The following is a 19912-nucleotide window of genomic DNA, read 5'->3' as shown; positions in this document are numbered from 1 at the left end:
CCTTTTTGCACCATTTCGTCTCGCTTTGTATTTACATTCGCTAATCTGTCTGATCTCTACGTATCTTCGAAGCAATACTTCATACACTCGCAGGAAATATCTGCAAATCTAATCGCGAACAGTGGAATACTTTAATAGATTTCTCTTCCACGGTTATTTTTCATTAAACCTGGTAAAGCAAATTCCATCGGATTTCACTTAGATTTTACAATTAACCTCATTTTAACCATGTTTTATTGTCGAATAAAAATCAATGAAGGCTACCAAAGCGAGACTGTCTGATATGTGAACCTCGCGCTTTAAATCTCGACTCGCAAGCTGGTCATTGTTACCGTTTTGCGATAGATCGTTTTACACGTACAGGGTTCAAAGCGAAGGTTCGAATGCAATCTCGCAGAGCAGCACGGAGCAATGAGCAGAGTTACGAGCTTTATGAAATCTTGAATCGTAGGAGAGACTTGGACGAAACGCGACCGTTCCTTTCAACGCGTATTATTCCGCTCTTTGTTCCACGTTGTCATAAATTCGCAATAAGCAGTTCGTTCCCTTTTTTTTCCATTTCTTTCCTCGCGAAAGAACCCGGATTACAGCCTCAAATACGGTCGCTTTTTATCCAGGATATTCGATTTTACGATCACACGTAAACGAGATCCATTCGAGTTTATGAGCACCATGGTACGTTTAATGCGCACGATTTTGGTGCCATTCCTATGAGCGTCGAGTTGCCATTTTGTCACGGAAAAGGCGAGGCGATATTTCTTGATCATTGATCGATGTAATTGGAGAAATAACGAGTTAGCGAAAAATTCATCCAATCTGTACAAGAAGACAAATTGTATTAAATTCGTGTTTAATTAAATTTTAAATTGAACCGCCGAAATGAAGCAAATTCGAGCAAGAATTAATAAAAGAGCGAGCGCGACGAAAATAAAGGAAAAACGGTACGTACGAAATATGACTAAAATTAGATATCGATTGTAAAAATACAGGAAGTATTTTCTTCAAGGGAACGAACGCAAGAAGAATGCTCTCGAGTTCAATTAAACGGTCGGCTAACATCGATGGAATCTGAAGCATCGCTAAATCAGCAGGGTCAAAGTAGAAAAAGAAACATGGAGAGACTGCTGCGGAATAATTTACCCTGCTGGCGGTACAGCGCAGCTTGTTTTTGAAAGCTTGTTACCGGTAAGACCGACGGCTATGAGTTAATTGAAAATTCACCGATACCTGGTTCCAATTCGTGATTTTGTACGACACGAAAGTTTCCCGCGCTTAACGCTGACTTATAACAGATATATAACAGCAAAGGGGAACTTATTTCTTATTAAAATTATTATTAACCTTTTTGCCTCGTCGAGCAACGTAAAAATGTTGACCTTAATTCTGTGCCGTGGACCTTCGTGATTTGTTCCTCGTGATTCGTTTTGTTCGGATAAGAAACTTTTGATAACGTTCAAAGGAAAACATTCCACAGGATGAAACCATTTTTGAACGAGATAGAGCGAGAGCGAATCGTGTTCTAATACTTGCAGGAATATTGGATTTTTTCCTACTCTGAATTCGCTAATTTCCTGTATAAATCCCTATGAAAACGATGTTTAATTTCAAACGGGGATCAGTTTTCCATTAAAAAAGTAATTCCGCTAAATTCTTGCTGGTAGCTACATCGTTCACAGCGAGGATGACATTTCGTTCTACTTTTAGTAATCCATTGAATTTAAGTTTTATTCAATCTCGTTGCATAAAGGTTCCACTATAATGCATTAAAACTTTTAGGAATTCTTGCGATGGTAAACTTGGGAACGGATTTAATGTCTCTCGAGTTTGTCTTCTAAATGAGGAATATTCCTTGCATCGTAACTTGAACAATACCCTGCAAAAAATTTAAACCGAAAGAGAATACTGTTTTTCTGAATCAATTTAAGGATATCAATTTTATCCTTATTCCTTAATAATCACTTCAAGAAAACATCGTTTAGTTTAAAATAATTGATATTCCTTACTTTGTAATTCTCGTCATTCTCGTTTCGATACTTCGAAATGCTACTTTCCCTTTAAGGTTAGGATTCAATCTTCTATAATATTTCCAATAAATTTACTAACCTAAAAAGTCGATAATATATTCAATTAATATCATAATATGAGTAACGTAATTTATACCGTATGAATTTCATTCCTTTTATTGCTATGCATTAAATTTGTCCCTCTTATTGTTGTCACAATTCTTTCTCTACATCAAGCTGTTTACTGTCTAACGCACCTATTAAAAGTGGCCACCAACGCCTCTCGATAACTGATCTACAGAAAAGGATCGGTTGATAATTATCCAGCCACGTGGACACACGCCATCTTTTAGTAACCTCCCTTTCCCCTCGAGTACAACTTCCGAACGAGCGCCGCGACAATCTTCCCGACTTTTTGCTGCTATTGACATTACCGGCGGATCGCGTCTCGAGCGACCAAGCGGTCACCCGGCACGACTCGCCAATTACCAGAAGAATCGATCGACCGACCGAGCGTGATACGTGTTCCGGATCCGACCAATTAAGGGCACTGCTGCCAGTTGTTTAGTCAGATTCGAGTCACGAGTATCTACGATGGCGTCGTTATCCTGGAAGCGTCGTCCGGATCGCGAAAACAGGTACAAGCCCGGTTTTCTTTCTCCTCTCTCCTAAAACACTAACACCGAAGTACGTACGCACGATCAATTAATTGCTAGCTTAATTAAAGAGTATTATACGGCTGCGAAGTCTTTAGATACGGAAGCATATACTTTGGACGTGTGTACGACGCGACTGTGTTACGCCTGTTCGTTCACCTACGTGTCATATACGTTCGAATGCGATCGAACGTCATCGACCGTATACGCGTGCAACCGTACGAATTCATGGTCGTTGGCTGTCGGCGTGTCTGCGTCTCCGGCTTATCCGTTCGATTATGAAACTATTGCGAGCTCGTGTTATGCCTCAACGGTTATCGGTGCACGGAACGCGATCGATCGTTTCGAGATTACGAAATGGTATGTGGGCAAAATCTTAGCTACTATCCCGAACGTTTACGAGCGTGTGACGTCGCGGGTATACCGAGCCATGGAGCCGGAATCGAGCGGCTGTTGTCGGATTCCATTATTGACCGTTCGCTTCCTAGATAGCGCGTGCTACGTAACGAGGCACGCGATACGTGTAATATGTTGAAGTGGTTAATGATCTCTGGCAAGATTTCCAGTAGAAGAGGAATTGACGTCGAATCGGAATTTACGTGTCGAATTTTTCAGCCATCTTGGCTTCGGTAAACATTTTGCGTCTTATTTATTACGATAGAATGTAAGTGTGTTGGTGTGTATTATTGCTTGAGAAAATTGTCGATAAAGTGGAACTTCTCAAAGGGTATCGTTGTACTTCACGTAGTGCTTCAAAGAGGTCTCGAAAGTAAACGTCTACGTCTCGAGTAGTAATAGGTTAGGAATTATTTTGTCTATTCTATTCTTCAAAGTTATTACTATTTTTCATTTAAAAAATATTTTAAACGAAAAATAACCATATTTCGTCGATTAATCTTTTTTTTTTTTTTAAATACACCAATAGATATTCAACGATTTGCTATTCCTTCGTATTGCGCAATTCCCGCTCCAGGGATATACCCACGGAATCACGTCGCTCAGTTATCGATTGTAATTATCTTCTATCATACTATCAGCGTATATAGTGTATACTAGTTATGAATACTACGAGATGCACGACGACAATCGTTAACCTTATCTATGGATTGTGTATCATCACACTAAAACCCACCTTTAATCACCACGAATAAAATGTAAGTACAAAAACAATAAAGTAAGAACAAATTTTGCTCATTGTTAATTCTAATTATATTTCTCTAGGAAATTTCGAATGCTTGTTCAAGATAATTGAAAATTCAAATTCGTTGGATCGTGGAATATATGAAATACGGTGGTATTCATATTTCGCGCGGGAAAAATGGAACGGAAGGAAATGTGTAACGTATTGTCCACGTAATATCTCGTCACGTGATTTGGCGTGATATCGACTTTTGCGTTTTCACGCTCGACGAAACGGAATATATTGCGCTGTAATATGCGAGGAACACGTGATCGACGAGAAGTTCACCTTTGTACTAGGTTAGAAGATGGAATAGATTTGGAAATTGTTATTCCCTTTGACTATTACGCTATACGCTAGTTCGTCATTTTGTGAGGATATGTTTAATCGTGCAGTGAAAGTAGAGTTTGTTTTTAAACAAAATTTAGGCAGTTTCTCTTTTTTTTAAAGTCTTCCAATTGTTGATATGTCGAACAATAACTTATAGTTATAACAAATACCATAGTTATGATAAATATGGCAAAATTGAAAGACTGTTAATGTAGGGATTCATTAATGTTCTTTTCTTTCTTCTCTGCTTTATTTTTAACAAAGAAAGTCCGAGATTTCTTGGAAGTCTTCAGAAGTTTTGACTTGTTAAACTTTTGCATCTTGGAAAGGAGACTTTTTTACTCCTGGACTGTTATGAATGCTTCCATGTCATTGTCTTTAGAAGTTAATTTTAAACATTAATTTTTTTACTGGGTATAAAAGCCTCAGCAAAAGAGGTTTAATTCTTTATATACATTTATCCTTTATGCGGCATGAAAGAATAATTAGCAGCTTTTAAAACCATCTCGTAAAAAGTATTTATAATTATGCAATTATCTTGAATGCGCGGTGCAATGGAATACTTTATTTTTTCCAACGACTTTTGTTACATTTCTCCAGGTCTCCTTAAAAACATACTCTTCTATAGCTATAAAAGAGGAAATGTAATATTCGGGTAACATTTTAAAAGTCAATTAATTCTGAAAAAAGGAAATCCACATTTTCGGGTAACAAAAGTCCCAAGAAAACAGTTTTCCATTACAACAGTTAATTTGTTTTTACTATCTATCAAATTGTACAAATTAATTCAAACGCGTTCACACCGATTTCCGATTTAAACCGCATCGGTTATTATGTCAGCGATGCTTTTTATTGCATGAGCAAATGTTCGTGCACGAAACACGAAATCCCTGACTATCGGTGAATGTATCGTCGATCAGACAAATATCATCGTGTTCCTTGCGATATGAATTGAAATACCGGTGGTTGGTGAACCTATTTTCTCTTTCGCTTCTGTTCGTTCTCTCACGCCTTCTCGGAAGCGATTGATTTCGATGTGCACGATGAACGAGATTCTCGGTCGTGCCTGCGCGATCTGCTCCCCACCCTTTCTATCTCCGCCATTTATTTTAGTGCGTCTTTTCACCGCAACACCAGCTTAACGTTGTGCGTGGTCGCGCGTTTAACGCACGTTGTTCGAAAATCCGAGGAATTTAATTCGGAAGGAATAGTTGGTAGTTCTAGTGGCTTTGAGTTACCTTAATTCCCGTACTAAACGTGGAGCCTATATGAGTCGATGGAGAAGATGTATATACGTGTGAGGGTGTAAGTAGAAGTTTCTTAAACGCTACGTTCGATGGTCGACTGTTAGATTGAGGTTAGGTTTATTAGGTTGAGCGTGTGAACAGACTGTGTCGACTCTTGCGATTTATATCGATAAACGCAAGCATCGCGAGCAGTCTTCCACGCGAGTCTAATTCCCTTTAGGTATAAATACACGCATTTGTCTCGTTCGCACGCTACGTATATGATATTGTATCGCGTGTGCGTGGAAGTGCCTAGCGGGCAAAACAGCTACGAGAGAACGTGAATCTGGCTGCGCAGAAACTCGTGCGCAGTCGTTCACCGTGGGAACCTATGAAAGACTATCGTTTCCACGTGTCCTGGAAACGTTAATTGACCGAATAATACTTAGCCCCGTCTCGCGAATTCCCTCGTCATACCGCGCAGGCACGCGGCTTCTAATAATACTACCTTAAAGCGTATCGATTATTTAAAGCACCATCTAATTACTCCTATGATCTATGTTAATTAAGTAAGCCTCGTTTATTAGCGTGGACGTGTCCGCCGCATAAGGATATTCCTGTAACTACTACCGTTGACCTCGAAATCGATCGAATCGTCGATCACGATCACCGATCGATCCGCTCGGATCGTTCACCCAATTGCCATCACCTACGAGTTATATTGCTTGGCCAAGCGTCAGTGACTTGTTGCACTTGCTGAATTGACTAGTACCATTGTCTATTATGTATCGAGTTCGTGGTTTGGTCCTGCGCGCCATTTTATCCGCTCGTTTCTTCGCGATCGACGCGAAAATGGACCACGGGGACGTGATATACGTCCGGCAAAGCTTCACTTCCGCCTTCTCCTATCGTAGCATTAGTATTGACTGTAATGAGTTGTGCCATGTCGGATGGCACCGCGGTTATACGTTACGCGGGAAATCCTGCTTAAATTCGAATGTTGCCTCGCGCCACAGTCCGCCTGTGCGCGCGCAGCGTACTCGACACTCGCTGGTGAAAAGAAGCTTCGAATCGTGTCGTGACCATAACTGTATCGAGTAGTTCGGTGCTATTGACCTGGTAAGATGGTTTCGAAGAAACGTTGTTTCCTTGGCATCAGAAGTCGAGTGATATAAGTTCGTCTATAAGTTCCTGTATCTTATTTGGTTCGTTTTCCATATTTCATTACTACGCTGTGCTTTCTCAGAACAAAGTACGTAATATCTCGTGTCTTACGTCACTCAGCTTCTTTCCTTACCTCTATGCAGGATGTTAAAAGACCGATTTAATCAGAAAAATAATTACTGTCCAGGAAACCTTTAACCTATATTAAGAAGTATTGTCAAAATTCGTACTTGCATGCCAAACTAAATGCCCAATTCGTGTGATATAATGAAAGGAATGATTTTTTAATTGAAACATACCGTTAGATACCATCGACAATTAACATCCTGCATACAGAACACGCTCATATTGACATTCTCAGAAATTAAGGTAACTGAAGGATTAAGGAGAAACACATTGCATAAATCACCTATGTAGTTCTTAACCCTACGATTTGACCCAATGCCCGAATCTCGAGTACGCCTTACAAAGGTTTTCGTGTCCTCACTTTATCATAATACTCACTGCCGTGGGTCCCTGAGTAATGGTGGTCTCCTTGGCGGCCTCCTCGACCTCCTTCAGCTTCTCTTCCGCCTTTCGTTCTTTCAACGCTTTCAGTAGCTTCCACTTTGATCCAGGTGGCCCAGGACTTACCTGGCCCTCTTTCAACGTAGTGTCAGAGCTGCCGCAGGACGAGGAATCGATTTTGATCTTCGGTAGGCTCAAGGTCGCCGTGGTAGCCGTTTCCGCGCTACCAGCTCCGTCACGCTCTAGCCCTTCGAGCACGGTGCTCTCCGAGTCCCAGGCACCCGGGATACTGACAGAGACCTCGCTAGGTGGCACGCTCACGCTACCCTCGCGAGACAGGGGTTCAGAGCCAGGATGGATCTTCTCTCCGTGACGAAAGGTCGAGCCACTCGAGCTGCGTCTCGATGGTTGTTCGTCGACGTCTTTAGGTAATTCCTCCTCCTCCTCCTCGTCCATAGACTGGACTGGACTGTCGGGACCAGAGGTCTCTCCCGAAGAACCTTCCTCCATAGACGAGGGAGGTTTCTCCTTCTTCGCCTCCTCCTCGTGAGCCCAAGTATGGTAATCGGTCACTCTCGCGAACACAGCTTCGATACTCTCCGCGGATTTGCGCTTCGGGATGGGCTTCTCGTCTCGAAACTTGTCCCGCTCCTCCACACGACGATCCTTCGTCACCGTCCCGTTAATTTTGCTCGTCCGTAGCTCTTCTTTGTCCTCTTTCACCTGCTCCTTGGTTATAGTGCTGGCTTTCATCTTCAGTTCCTTCAGCACGAACGACATCTTCTCCTTAACCGTCTCGTCCGGCTGGTAATGCTCAACCTCTTCTGGCTCCTCCACCAGCACCTCGCCCATCTCTATCTCTACCTGCGATTGCCTCTCGAGTTCTTCCAGCTTCCTCAGCTCGTACCGGTACCACTCGTCCTCGGAGTCTATCGAGTCCTCTGTACTCTGCCGCCTGGACGAGACTCTCGACGTGCTTCGATAGGAATGCGTGCTGCGGTTGTCCTCGTCCAATTCGCCCGGTCTTGAACCCGTCCATGGAATTTCCAGGGATTGCTGATGCCGCGGCAGGAATCGGCTGCCGGACGATTGACCTCTCGTGCTTGACGCGGATGGGCTTCCTTCGGACGGCGGGGCTTCCTCCGATATGCTGGTCACCAATTCCGGTAACCTAGTGCTGCTGGATTTCTCGCTCTTCTCGCTCTTTTCTGACATGTCCTCAGGGTATTCGAAGCTGGCCTCCAGAGTTGGGATGGTGCCCTCGTCAGACTTCTTCTCGGTGCTACCGTCCTCGCTCGGAGGCTGCTCATCCGACACCGTGGAGGATTGTCTCTGACGATACTTGCCTAGTGCCCTGGACACCGCGAATTCCATGCTCGCGCCACCCATCAGTGTCACGGGTGGGAGCTTCGGAGTCTTCTCGTTAGGTGCCTCGTCGGAGCTACCGGCGGATCGTTTGATGTCTCCCACGGTTTGGAATATCGAGGAGCCACCTGATCCGGAACCCGTGCTCTTCCCTGACGTTTCCTCCTCGAAACCACCTGTTTGTTCAGCCAGCTCGTGCTCCAGTTCCTTCTTCTGATCTTTCTCCTTACCCCAGCCGTCTTGGAGAGCCTGTTGCTGCAACTGCTCTTGGTGTTGTTGGATCTGCTGTTGAAGCACTTGCTGTTGTTGTTGTAGGTTCTGCTGTTGCTGTTGCTGCTGTATGTAGTCTTTCTGCTGGGGAGGTAAGGGCTGGGTGGTCGGCTGTGGTTGCTGAGGAATCGGTTGGGATATCTGTTTGCGTTTCGTGCTAGCTGTCTTCACTTTCGCGAAGAACGGAGGCTCCTGGTTCACGTCGGACATCACGCTGTCCTCGTCTTCAGACAGGCCACTCTGTCTGCCGCTGCTCCACTCGGTCTCCGATTGTTCAGGATCAGACAGCGACTGGGACTGATGACTTCGCCTCGTAGCCTTTTGGAGAATCCCGGACACGGTAGACACCAAGGTATGCTTCTTCTTTTTCCTAGTTGCTTGGCCCCTGCCACGACCTCTAGTCACACCTGTTTCCACAGGAACCTTCTGCTGCTGCTGCTGCTGCTGCTGCTGCTGCTGCTGTTGCTCCTGAGACATGTCTAAGTCTTCTCTTCTTACCCCACCGGGCAACGAGTGACTCCTGTGCCTCTTGCTCAAGTGTAAGTCAGGCAACCAGTTGCTCATCGAGCTCATCGCATTTTTCAAGGACGAACCCCGTCGTATCTTCTTGCCAGGCTTGGTGGTCTCTATCTCGTGGTCTTTCAAGTTCGACGCGATACTTATGTACCCAGACTGAGACACTATCACGCTCGACGCGTCGTAGTACTCGCTCTGCTGATGCTGCGGTTGGTCGATAGGTAACCTCGCGCTGTCGTGATCCTGGATGTACTGATGCTCTCGTTGCCACTGTCTTTGGTATCCGTCTGTAAGTTGTGCGCTCTCGGTGCTAGTCAGCCTCTGACTGTACGGTTGGTACTGTTGCTGATAGGCTTGCGGATAGTTCTGATTCGCATACGTGTGGTGATACTGATGAGCCTGATATGCCGGTGGCTGAGGGTACCTCCTGTCAGTGTAGGGACTCTGAGCATAGCTGCCATCCGAGGTGAGGGATCTGATGCTAGAGGACGTCGAGTCGTGAGGTATCTGATCCTCCATCGAGTTTAGCCACGAAGTCTCGTTGGTCTCCGTTCGTGGTAGATTTGCACTGGTTGGATAATAAGACAGAGCATCCGTGATGTTCCCTGTAAGGAACATGGTGCGGTACATGGCGGTTTTGTAGCCCTCGTGGTTCGTGACACCGTCCGCGTATACGCTACTCCTGAGAGGCTTCTTCGCGTGAGCCGCCACTGCGTTCAGTTCCGCGTACTGAACGGCAGTGTAATTGTCCTGATAGCTGTTATTCTGATCCACTGCGTCCGGATAGTAAGCCGTAGTCGTGGTCTTTGGACCGTAGCCCCCGGCGCTACTGGTGTAGACGCTCGTGATGGCCTGCTGCCGATTGCTGCCAGCCACAGAGTAAATTGCCGGCTGCTCCGACCTGTACACGTAGTCGATCGTAGTCCCAGGGGGTACGGTGTCGTACGTGTGCTGTAACGCCTGCTGACGACTTCGTTTCTTTGGACTCTGACAGGTGGTCGCGATGGGTGCCGGAGGAGGTACGAAGCTGTACTCCTCCTTGGTGGTAGGGCTTTTCATCGACGTGTACCCTGACAAATGGTTTATGGCCGCGGTGTAGGAGTGACTGGTGACTGTGAAAGTGACCGACGTGGTACTCGCGAAAGCGTCTCTTCCCTCGGGCGTGTCGTACAGCGGCTCTTGGGTAATGATGGTGGTAGTGGTCTCAGGAAGAGGTGGGATCGGACTGGTAGACCTGACGGTCGTCGTGCTGGGGATTAAGGTCGCTCTGGCATGATCTACCGAGTACGAGGCAAGCATCTTGCTGATGGAACTTTTCGGAGAGCTCGGGGACTTGTCCAGGCTGCTCCACCCGCTCATGGAAGATAGGCCGGAATCAGACTTGGCCGCAACGATGTTGGCCACGCTGCTGGGCTTGGCTGTGTGCTTAGGCGAGACTCGGGGCGATTTAGGCGAATGCGGGGTTCGTGGACTTAGGCGACCCTGTTCCAGAGTCACCAGTTTCTCCGCGCTCCTCAAGAACGTGGGGCTCTGAGGTCGTTTCGCGTCCAGCTCTCTCTGATCGAGTCCTGGCATCAGGAAGGGTTCGGTCGAGTCTCGGGGGGCTGGAGGAGGTGGCGAACTAGGCGACGGACTCGGAGGCGTTCTGCTCTCTTGAAATTCTAAATTCAATCGAGCCGCGCTACCGAAATAACCGTCTTGCCTGGTTCGAAGGCTCTGTACACTGTGCACACTGTGCACGCTATGGACACTTCCGGCTGAGTGCGTAGGAGACGGAACTTTGTCGGTGGTGGTGCTGTAGATGGTAGGCGAGGCGCAGGTGACAGCCGCGAAGCTTTCTGCCATCAGGTCAGTCAATTCTTTGTTCTCCGCGTAGCCTTTGGCAAAGCTACCGACGTCTATGGGCAACTGGATCATCGGCTCTGGGCTCTTCTCGCGCACAGCCGAGGTGTAGCTAGCTAGCCTGGGTGGAGTGTAGGTACTCGAGATGGAGTCCAAATTCGTCCTGGACGTGGATGTAAGTCTTGGCGAAATTGACCTAGTGGTGAAGTCACCGTCAGTCGCTAAACCGCTATCGGTGCTGACTCTGGAGATCGACCTACCGGTGGATCCCGGACTCTTCGAGAAGGTCCAACTATCCACGTCGTTCTCGACGTAGATTTTTCTCAACTGTTCGTCTATGCTACTCGCCTCTTCGGCCAACTTTGCCTCAGCCTCGGAACTGTATTGCCTCTTCGGAGAGTCCATCAGTTTCGTCTGCAGCTCGATTAAATTCTGAGAGTCCTGTTGCAACTTATTGGTCAACCTGTCCAGCTCGTGTAGTTTCTCCAGAGCAACTTGGTCAATGGAACTGAGTCTAGACAGCTGCGCCAGGTCTTGCTCGCTGACGCAAGGTGTGTTCCCCCGGTAACTTTTGTAATCAGCCGCGCTGAACACTTCGCCCTCGTCCTCGTCCTCGTCCGCTTCGTCCTCCTTTTTCGTCACCAACTCCGGAGACTCCTCCTTTGTCGGCATCGCGGTCAATTCCTCCATCTCTTCCTCTCTCTCCATAGTCTTGTCGAACATGTTCGACTCCGCCTCTTTCTTCCCGTTCACGTCCTCGTCTTCCGCTTCCTCCCAAATCATTCCGAGCTGCGACGTTGGTCTGGACGTGTCGCCGCAGATTAAGTCCTCCCTGTACGCGTTGTTCAAGCTCCTGTAGAACGCCTCATCTGGAATATTACTCTCTTCCGCGAGAGTCTCCAGAGCGTCCAGGTTCCTCACGTTCCTGTGTATGTCGGTAACTACCGCGGCAGCAGTTGTGCTGTCCTGCGTGAGTCCGTGCATTCTCGCGATCTCTTGCTGGGTCAATTTCTCCCTAATCGCGTTCGTCTCCTCGGCGGCCATCGTGGCGCCTATGCTCTTCGCAATGGCGTCCAACTCGCCGACGGTGCTCTGCTGATTGGCCAACGTCTCCTCTACAACCACGTTGGGGGTCTCGTGACTGGCACCACTCGCGTAAAACTCGATCAATTGACTGATCACCGTTTGCTGCTCGTAAAGCAGTCCCTCCAGCTTCTCCAGCCTCTCCCACATCTTGATGTACTCCTGGCTGAGCAGATCTAACGCCCTCCAGGCGTACCTCAGTTCGTTCTCCAGCGTGGTCAACCTGGTGCCAAGTCTCTCCATGTAGTCTCCGATTATATAATCGATGTTACCGTCCCCCGTGGTGGAGCTATAGGCCGGTAAGGCTGGCGAGTGAGCCCTTGGGCTGGTCGGGGCTGGTCCACCCAGTTTCGTCGAGTCCATTTTCATCAAGTTTGCGTTTCGATGACGCAATACGCGGGTCAACCGTGTGTCCCCTAAGCTTCTGCGATCCTCGTGCGATATTTAGGCTGTCGATGATCCCTGAGGCGATTCATCGTGCATATTGCGCCACTCGAAAGCCAAGTTACACCCTTCCATGTGGCCCCAGAAGGAACATGAGCGACGCTTCCACGCATCTCCCGATGACAGTCGATCCGATGCAACTACGGTTATTCCATGCACTGTGCACGTTGTCGATCTCCATTTCGATTGTCCACCCCTTTTCCTCCTCCTCTCACCTCTACTGTTCACTTTTCACAGGTCGCTCGAACTAAGTGTACACTTTTCATCTATTCGCGTGCTACGTAGGATATATCGTCACTGTCTCTGGTCTCTGTGCTCCGAATTGTTCGTTTCCTTTCCTTTCCTCTATTACACTAGAGCTGCATGCACAAAGTTTGACAGTTGTCTGGCGCGATCTTGACGAATCGTTCAGGATCGCGCGACACTCTGCGAATGGCACTTCGTAACCAGTCTCGTGCGTTCATGCCGCTGCCGCTATCTGCAAAACAGGAGCAAACGGGTTGCCGTGGCTTAGTACGAGACGCGCTCGTACCGAGTCACCGCTGACACAGTTTCCATGGTGCTAGGCATATGCCATCGAACGTTAACGCATGTCAAGGAGCAAGAACTTCGTCAGAAAGATCCACGAGACATTGGCTAGGTTCCTTCGGATTAGTGTACGTCTGTACGCCTAATTCGACATCGTCCGTGACACTTGTGTCTCTTTTTAAACTCACTAATGGGAATAAACGAAAAGTTAGGAGAAACAGAGGTGGGCATAGGCAGTGCAATTTGCTACTCGGAGACTAGATGCAAACGTAAATAACAACATGGTATAGGGAAAGGTTATTGAATAACAGGGAAAAGTATGGGGTTAATACTACTAGCAAAATAATGGCGATAATACTAACAGTATGAAAGAGGTACGGAACTTTGTCAGATTGCCAGAGCAGAAATCTTCGTCTCCACCGATCCACAGAGATCAACAGAATTTTTCAAGCAACGTTAACTTATTTTTACTATTTATCGATTTATTTTCATTCCAACAACCATGTGCGATAAGCACAAATTTCTGTGTTTTTGTTACTCGGAAGCTGTACTCTGTCACAATGAATTTCCTTCGTTTAGTTTTGTACGTTACAGGCTAATAACTGTGAAATTTGTATCCATGTCCGAATATTTTTGCAATCGACTGTAGTTACAGTTTAACCACCTTCAGTTACACGCAAGATTGATCATCGTCCCGGTGAATTAGCTCGGATATGAGGATGTTAATAAAGCACAATCGGTGTAGCATCTGTTCTATTACCTGCTCAATGAAAACTCGCCTCTAACATTGGCTTAATCAACTTGCAGCGATAAGCTTGATATCTTTGTTTAAACATCCTTTGCTGGCGAAACTCGCATGTGCCTTATCGCGATTCGCTTGTTGGTGCTCGCAATCAGGCCAGCGAGGTTTCTTGGCCGAGGAACACGAGTTAGGGGCCATTAGGCTTGCGCGTGGGCGTTTCGCGCGTCACGTGCATAATTGAAGCGTGCATCGTGGAGCGTCGATGTGAAAAATTTGCTCGGAGATCACGTTTTCATTAGTATCGATTTTCATTAGTATCTCTGCGCGGTTACGTTCGAGCACCGCTGATTGTTCGGCAAATAGAGAAATTGCTCGTGAAGGTACACGAAACGAAGCGAGCTGAGGCTAATAGGGTAGCGTAGCGAACAAAAATATTCGGGAATTCGAGGAAAAATAGTACTTCTTAGAGATCTTTTCTCTCTTTGGTGAAAATCATGACGACCATTTTGGATAAAAATATTTAGATAAATATTTCTCTAGGGAGATAATTCTGTGATGCAGCTTGCGATTTAAAGGTTCACTGATAGAGCAGGATGACGTGAAGAATTGGATATAGTTAGTTTGACAGGTTACATTTCTCAGAATTCCTTTTTTAAATATTTAGTATTTAATGAATAGGATGAGGATCATTTTAGATGTAAATATCTTTCTTGGGAGATAATTGTGTGATGCAACTTGCGATTTAAAGGTTCACTGATAGAGCAGGATGACGTGAAGAATTGGATATAGTCAGTTTGACAGATTACATTTTTCAGAATTTCTTTTTTAAATATTTAGTATTTAATGAATATGACGAGGACCATTTTAGATGTAAATATTTTTCTTGCGAGATAATTCTGTGATGCCATGTTACGATTTAAAGGTCCATTGACAGAGCAGGATGACGTGAAGAATTGGATATAGTCAGTTTGACAGATTACATTTTTCAGAATTTCTTTTTTAAATATTTAGTATTTAATGAATATGACGAGGACCATTTTAGATGTAAATATTTTTCTTCGGAGATAATTCTGTGACGCCATGTTACGATTTAAAGGTCCATTGACAGAGCAGGATGACGTGAAGAATTGGACATAGTTAGTTCGACAGATTATATTTTTCAGAATTGCTTTTCTAAATATTTAGTATTTAATGAATACGAGGGCCATTTTGCATATATGTATGTAGATATTTTTCTAGACAGGAAATTTAAGATAATCCATGTTCTAGTCTTCATAATAGCTATCTAGATAATAGACTATAAAATAGTTCCTCAAATCATCTAAACACCTAGTCCCTCTTCAAACAAAACTTCCTTGATGTGGATTCATGTGGAGACAAAAGAAGTGTGAAAGCAACGCATACGAAGACGAATATTTAATCTAAACAATGAGCAAGTGGGCTACAATTGTTGCACGTCTTTCAGACAGATGAATTTTCTGAAAGCCACTATAGTGGCTCATCGTACCTAAGAGGTTAACCAAGCCCTTCCTTCTCTTCCTCTTCCAATAGTACCCCGTCTAGGACAGGGCCTGCTAGGGTAGCCTAACCAATAAGTCCACTAGCACGCCCAAGACGACACGCATCTCTTCTTATCCTTTCGTCCCTTTTAGCACCACCATCATAACAAGAATACTCGCGACCTAGCCGACACTTCAACACCATGGATACAGGACCCTCTACATTACCCAAGAACCTAACCCAAATCATCAGCACTCTTTTCAAAACCCACAGACTCCATCCCAAATAGCCTCACCAATCCCAATCGCTCATGAACGCCATATTTCCATCACCGAGGACAGAATACACTCTGATACTAGCCCACGTGTCATTCGAATAGATGGACCTCGTGTTTCCCTCACAACATCCCAGCAGCATGGGGAAACAAGCTGTTCGATCGCTCTCAGCAAGCAATACTGTTCCCTCCACTGACGCGATTCGAGCCGCCATTGCACGCAGATCCGCGACGGAAGCGCGATGAAACCGACCAGAAATGACGGTGCATGCGTTCCACAACGACTACTCGCCTCTTCCGTTATCGGAACGCTACGCGGCTTCCTAGCCGGGCACCACAGGAGACGCCTTTTATGGCCGCCATAAAATTACACGTCGCATCACGGCAACGAGCAAGGAAGCCTTCATGAGCTCGCGGGGGTATTACGGCTTTATGAAACGAATTTACGCGGATGGCTTGCGACGAAAGTTTAACTTTCCAATTGGATTCAGCCATTTTGTTGGCGGTACGCGATGGCCGCGCCCGGACGGGGATTTTTCCGACACAGGTCGGCCAGTTTTAAACCCTTGACTACGGCAGATTTTGATACGCAACGGCTGTACCATACGGCAGGAATTGAGTTACGATGTGCGCCATTTTTGTGAAAACGAGCGCCCTCCGTGTCAGAAAGCTAAACTACGCCGAGCGCCTATAGGCGCACGCTGTGTCACTATATTCGCCCTTCGTGTCACCATAGGCGCCCTTCGTGTCACCATAGGCGCCCTTCGTGTCACCATAGGCGCCCTTCGTGTCACCATAGGCGCCCTTCGTGTCACCATAGGCGCCCTTCGTGTCACCATAGGCGCCCTCCGTGTCACCATAGGCGCCCTCCGTGTCACAAACGCAAAATTTCTAAGCGGCCATAGGCGCCCTTCGTGTCACCATAGGCGTCCTCCTTGTCACCATAGGCGCCCTCCGTGTCACAAATGAAAAATTTCTATGCGCCCATAGGCGCCCACAGTAGTCAAGGGGTTAATGCCCCGTATCTCGCCAGCTCCGAATGGCAATTAGCCGGCTCCGCGGTTAATTTGTGGCGTTTATTTTCCAACCGAACTTATTTATCACATTTCAAAAACTCGTTTATAGCAATTTCAGTGCTAACTTCATCCTGTTTCCCGGGAGTTTTTGCCACCATTTCGTTTCCAGATCGCATCTCTAACGGAGATTTAACACTTCGTGATTAATGGGAAGAATTTTTTGTTGATGAAATACGTCCACTCGGAACTTTATCGCTGTAAAATCGACGATAAATTATTTATCTCGGTGCTTCACGAATAGTTATGTTATTTTTGTATTTTCGTTATCCATTTTTGGAAATTTATTAAGGAGCGAGAGGTTAAAGAGTGGTTCGCTCGTTGCAGTTTTTGGATACTCGATTCGTGATAACGTGAAAATTAACTTTGGGGGTGAAATTTCATCCGAGGGGAATTTTACATTCACCTCTTGACCCCTTCACGTAATCGTGTTAACACGCCTCCAATTTTATGCAAATTTCCTTTATCCTCTGGTAACATGGTCTTAGTTTCATTATGGAAATTGATAAAACATCAACTCTGTTGCTATTTTTATTACGGTACGTTACTGACATTGAGTGATTAGATCATTTACTAGATTGATAATAAACAAAAATGAAATTTCGGAATTTTTGATGGATTTTATATTTGAATTTTTTTAAATATTATTTTTTCTAATTGTTATTATCATATGTTATTGTGTATCACTATTATGTTTACAACATCGATATAAGAAACCAAAAATTTGTAAATTTTATCAAATAATTTACCAAAAAATTATTTTATTAGTGTCATTGATAAAATTTCGAATCGATTCTACTGTAAATATAGCTCTCACAGGTGAAGCAAACTTATAGTGATATTCAATACTGTTCAAAAATTAACCCCTTGCACTCAGTGACCTTTTCTGTACAGGAAGATAGTAATTCGAAGACTTTCTGCTATAAAATCGATATATTATATTTTTAAAACGGTAAATAGGAAATCCTATGCAAATTAAAATAATTACAATTATTTTACTTCGATATTCCATGCATCGTTGAATAATTTTAAATTCGATATATTAATTAACATCCATCTTTAGAATCTGATTAAATGGCGACTGAGAGTCGCCTCTCGAGTGCAAAGGGTTAAATGCCCCTTCACATACCAAAATACTCTGTTTTTCGAAAAGAGCTCGTTCCAGTTTTAATTTTTCTCAAATTTCTTAATTTTTCCTCCCCTTTTTCCGAGTCTGACTAATTCTCTGAATTTATCTGGGTTAAAAATCGTCCCACCTTTTGCCTAGCTCCTTATGCATATAAGTTCCCAGAAATTGCAAAAATAAAATATCCAAAACAAGTGATATCGACCCCCTCGGTAGCCCTAATTTTAAAATCGCGTGTTTGGGGGAGTATCTAAGAGGACACGTGTGTATGGAAGCCTGGTATTAACCACTTGCGATGGCAAGAAATTCACAAACGCGTGTGCCAGAACGGTCCAGTGTTTCTGTAACAATTGCCTAGCGACGTGTATACCACGTCGTTGGCGATTCTGTGACAAAAACATTACGACGTGCGTGACACGTGGTTGGCGATTCTGTGACAAAAGCATTACGACGTGCGTGACACGTGGTTGACGATTCTGTGACGAAAGCATTACGACGTGTATACCACGTGGTTGGCGATTCTGTGACAAAAGCATTACGACGTGCGTGACACGGCGTTGACGATTCTGCGATAAAGGCATTACGACGTGTATACCACGTCGTGGGCGATTCTGTGACAAAAGCATTACGACGTGCGTGACACGTTGTTGACGATTCTGTGACAAAAGCATTACGACGTGCGTGACACGTTGTTGACGATTCTGTGACAAAAGCATTACGACGTGCGTGACACGTGGTTGGCGATTCTGTGACAAAAGCATTACGACGTGCGTGACACGTTGTTGACGATTCTGTGACAAAAGCATTACAACGTGCGTGACACGTCTTTCCAGCACAATTGGTTAACCCTTTGGGCTGGACGATTTTTCGGCTAAAGAAGGGTACGAGTTGAAAGCACGTAAGACGTAGAAATATTGGAAAATGGCCGACGGTGAGCGCAAATGTTGCGAATATTGCACCGGCACGTAATCTAGCTGGGAATTTCGACGATATTCTCCTCGTGCATGTCTCACTGGTGCACACTTGAACAGGGCCGGCGATTACGCGTGTTCTGCATCGACGTGGCCGCACGAATCGATAGCATTCCTCGATGCCATTACGACAAGTGTTCTGTTGCTAAACGCAATTCGATCGATCAACGGGGCATTTTGCGAGCAGACCGCGATGATACTACCCCGATCGGGCGAAAAAAGAATTCGAAATGGTATTTGCCGTTAACCTAGTTTCTTTGAAGACGCTGTACCACTGCATCCAGGCTTAATTACCGCTTTAGCGAAAGGAATTACATCCGGTTGCACCGTACGTATCTGCTGCGCGCAGGATGCGAAGGATTTAGGGGTTCGATCTTCTTCGATGAAAAAGGCGATCTAGTTTCTCGAATTGGATCGCTTGTCCATCAGGGATCTCTTTACTTGGGTGACGAGGGAAAAATTTATGATAGATTCTGTACTTTGGTAATTATTAAAACAGGAAATATTTACGTATGTACTTGTGTAAGTGTAGATATGCGTTAGATGTACTTACATTGCTGTGTATTTAGTTTTATTCTAGTTTTAGGTACTTAAAATTCCAAATTTCGTGAGAGAAGGAAATCTGGTTTTTAGACGTGGAGTTAAAAATTTGGGAAAATAAATGCATTTGGTTTGGTACTTATGTATATAGAAATGGATTAAATATATTTTCTTATGTATTATATTTAGTTCTATTCTAGTTTAGTCTAGGTTCATTCGCTTTGGTAATTATTGGAAGAGGAAATATTTATGTATATAATTGTGTAAGTGTAGATATGTGTTAGATGTACATTATTATGCATTTAGTTCTATTCTATTTAAATATTATTGAATATTATTATCTTTTTTTAAATTAATTTATTTTTTTATATTATTCTACTAATCTTGTATCGAGTATTTAAAGTTCCAAATTTCTTAGGAGGAGAAGGTAATTTGGATTTCTTTTTGGCTGAGAAATATCTTTTTGGGTGTGTCGAATAAAAATTTCATAAAAATCCAATTTTTGTAAAAAATGAGAGGTTTGAATTTGGCAAATCATTTGTTACAAAAATTAATTTCCAGAATATTCTGGT

General features: G+C 44.7%; 1 protein-coding gene across 1 annotated transcript in view; it reads right to left on the bottom strand.

The window, feature by feature from the left end:
- Positions 1 to 12628, bottom strand: part of unc-13 (protein unc13 homolog) — a 153827-nt gene extending 141199 nt beyond the window's left edge. The window contains exon 1 of the mRNA XM_017906283.1: positions 7064 to 12628. Within this exon, the coding sequence (XP_017761772.1) occupies positions 7064 to 12511 (5448 nt within the window). The 5' untranslated portion in view covers positions 12512 to 12628. The remainder of the gene's footprint in view (positions 1 to 7063) is intronic.
- Between the last annotated feature and the right edge of the window lie 7284 nt (positions 12629 to 19912).

The sequence above is a fragment of the Eufriesea mexicana genome, unplaced genomic scaffold (genome assembly GCF_001483705.2).
Source record: "Eufriesea mexicana isolate 0111107269 unplaced genomic scaffold, ASM148370v2 scaffold5271, whole genome shotgun sequence".
NCBI lineage: Eukaryota > Metazoa > Arthropoda > Insecta > Hymenoptera > Apidae > Eufriesea > Eufriesea mexicana.
This window is presented reverse-complemented; position numbering and strand designations above follow the sequence as displayed.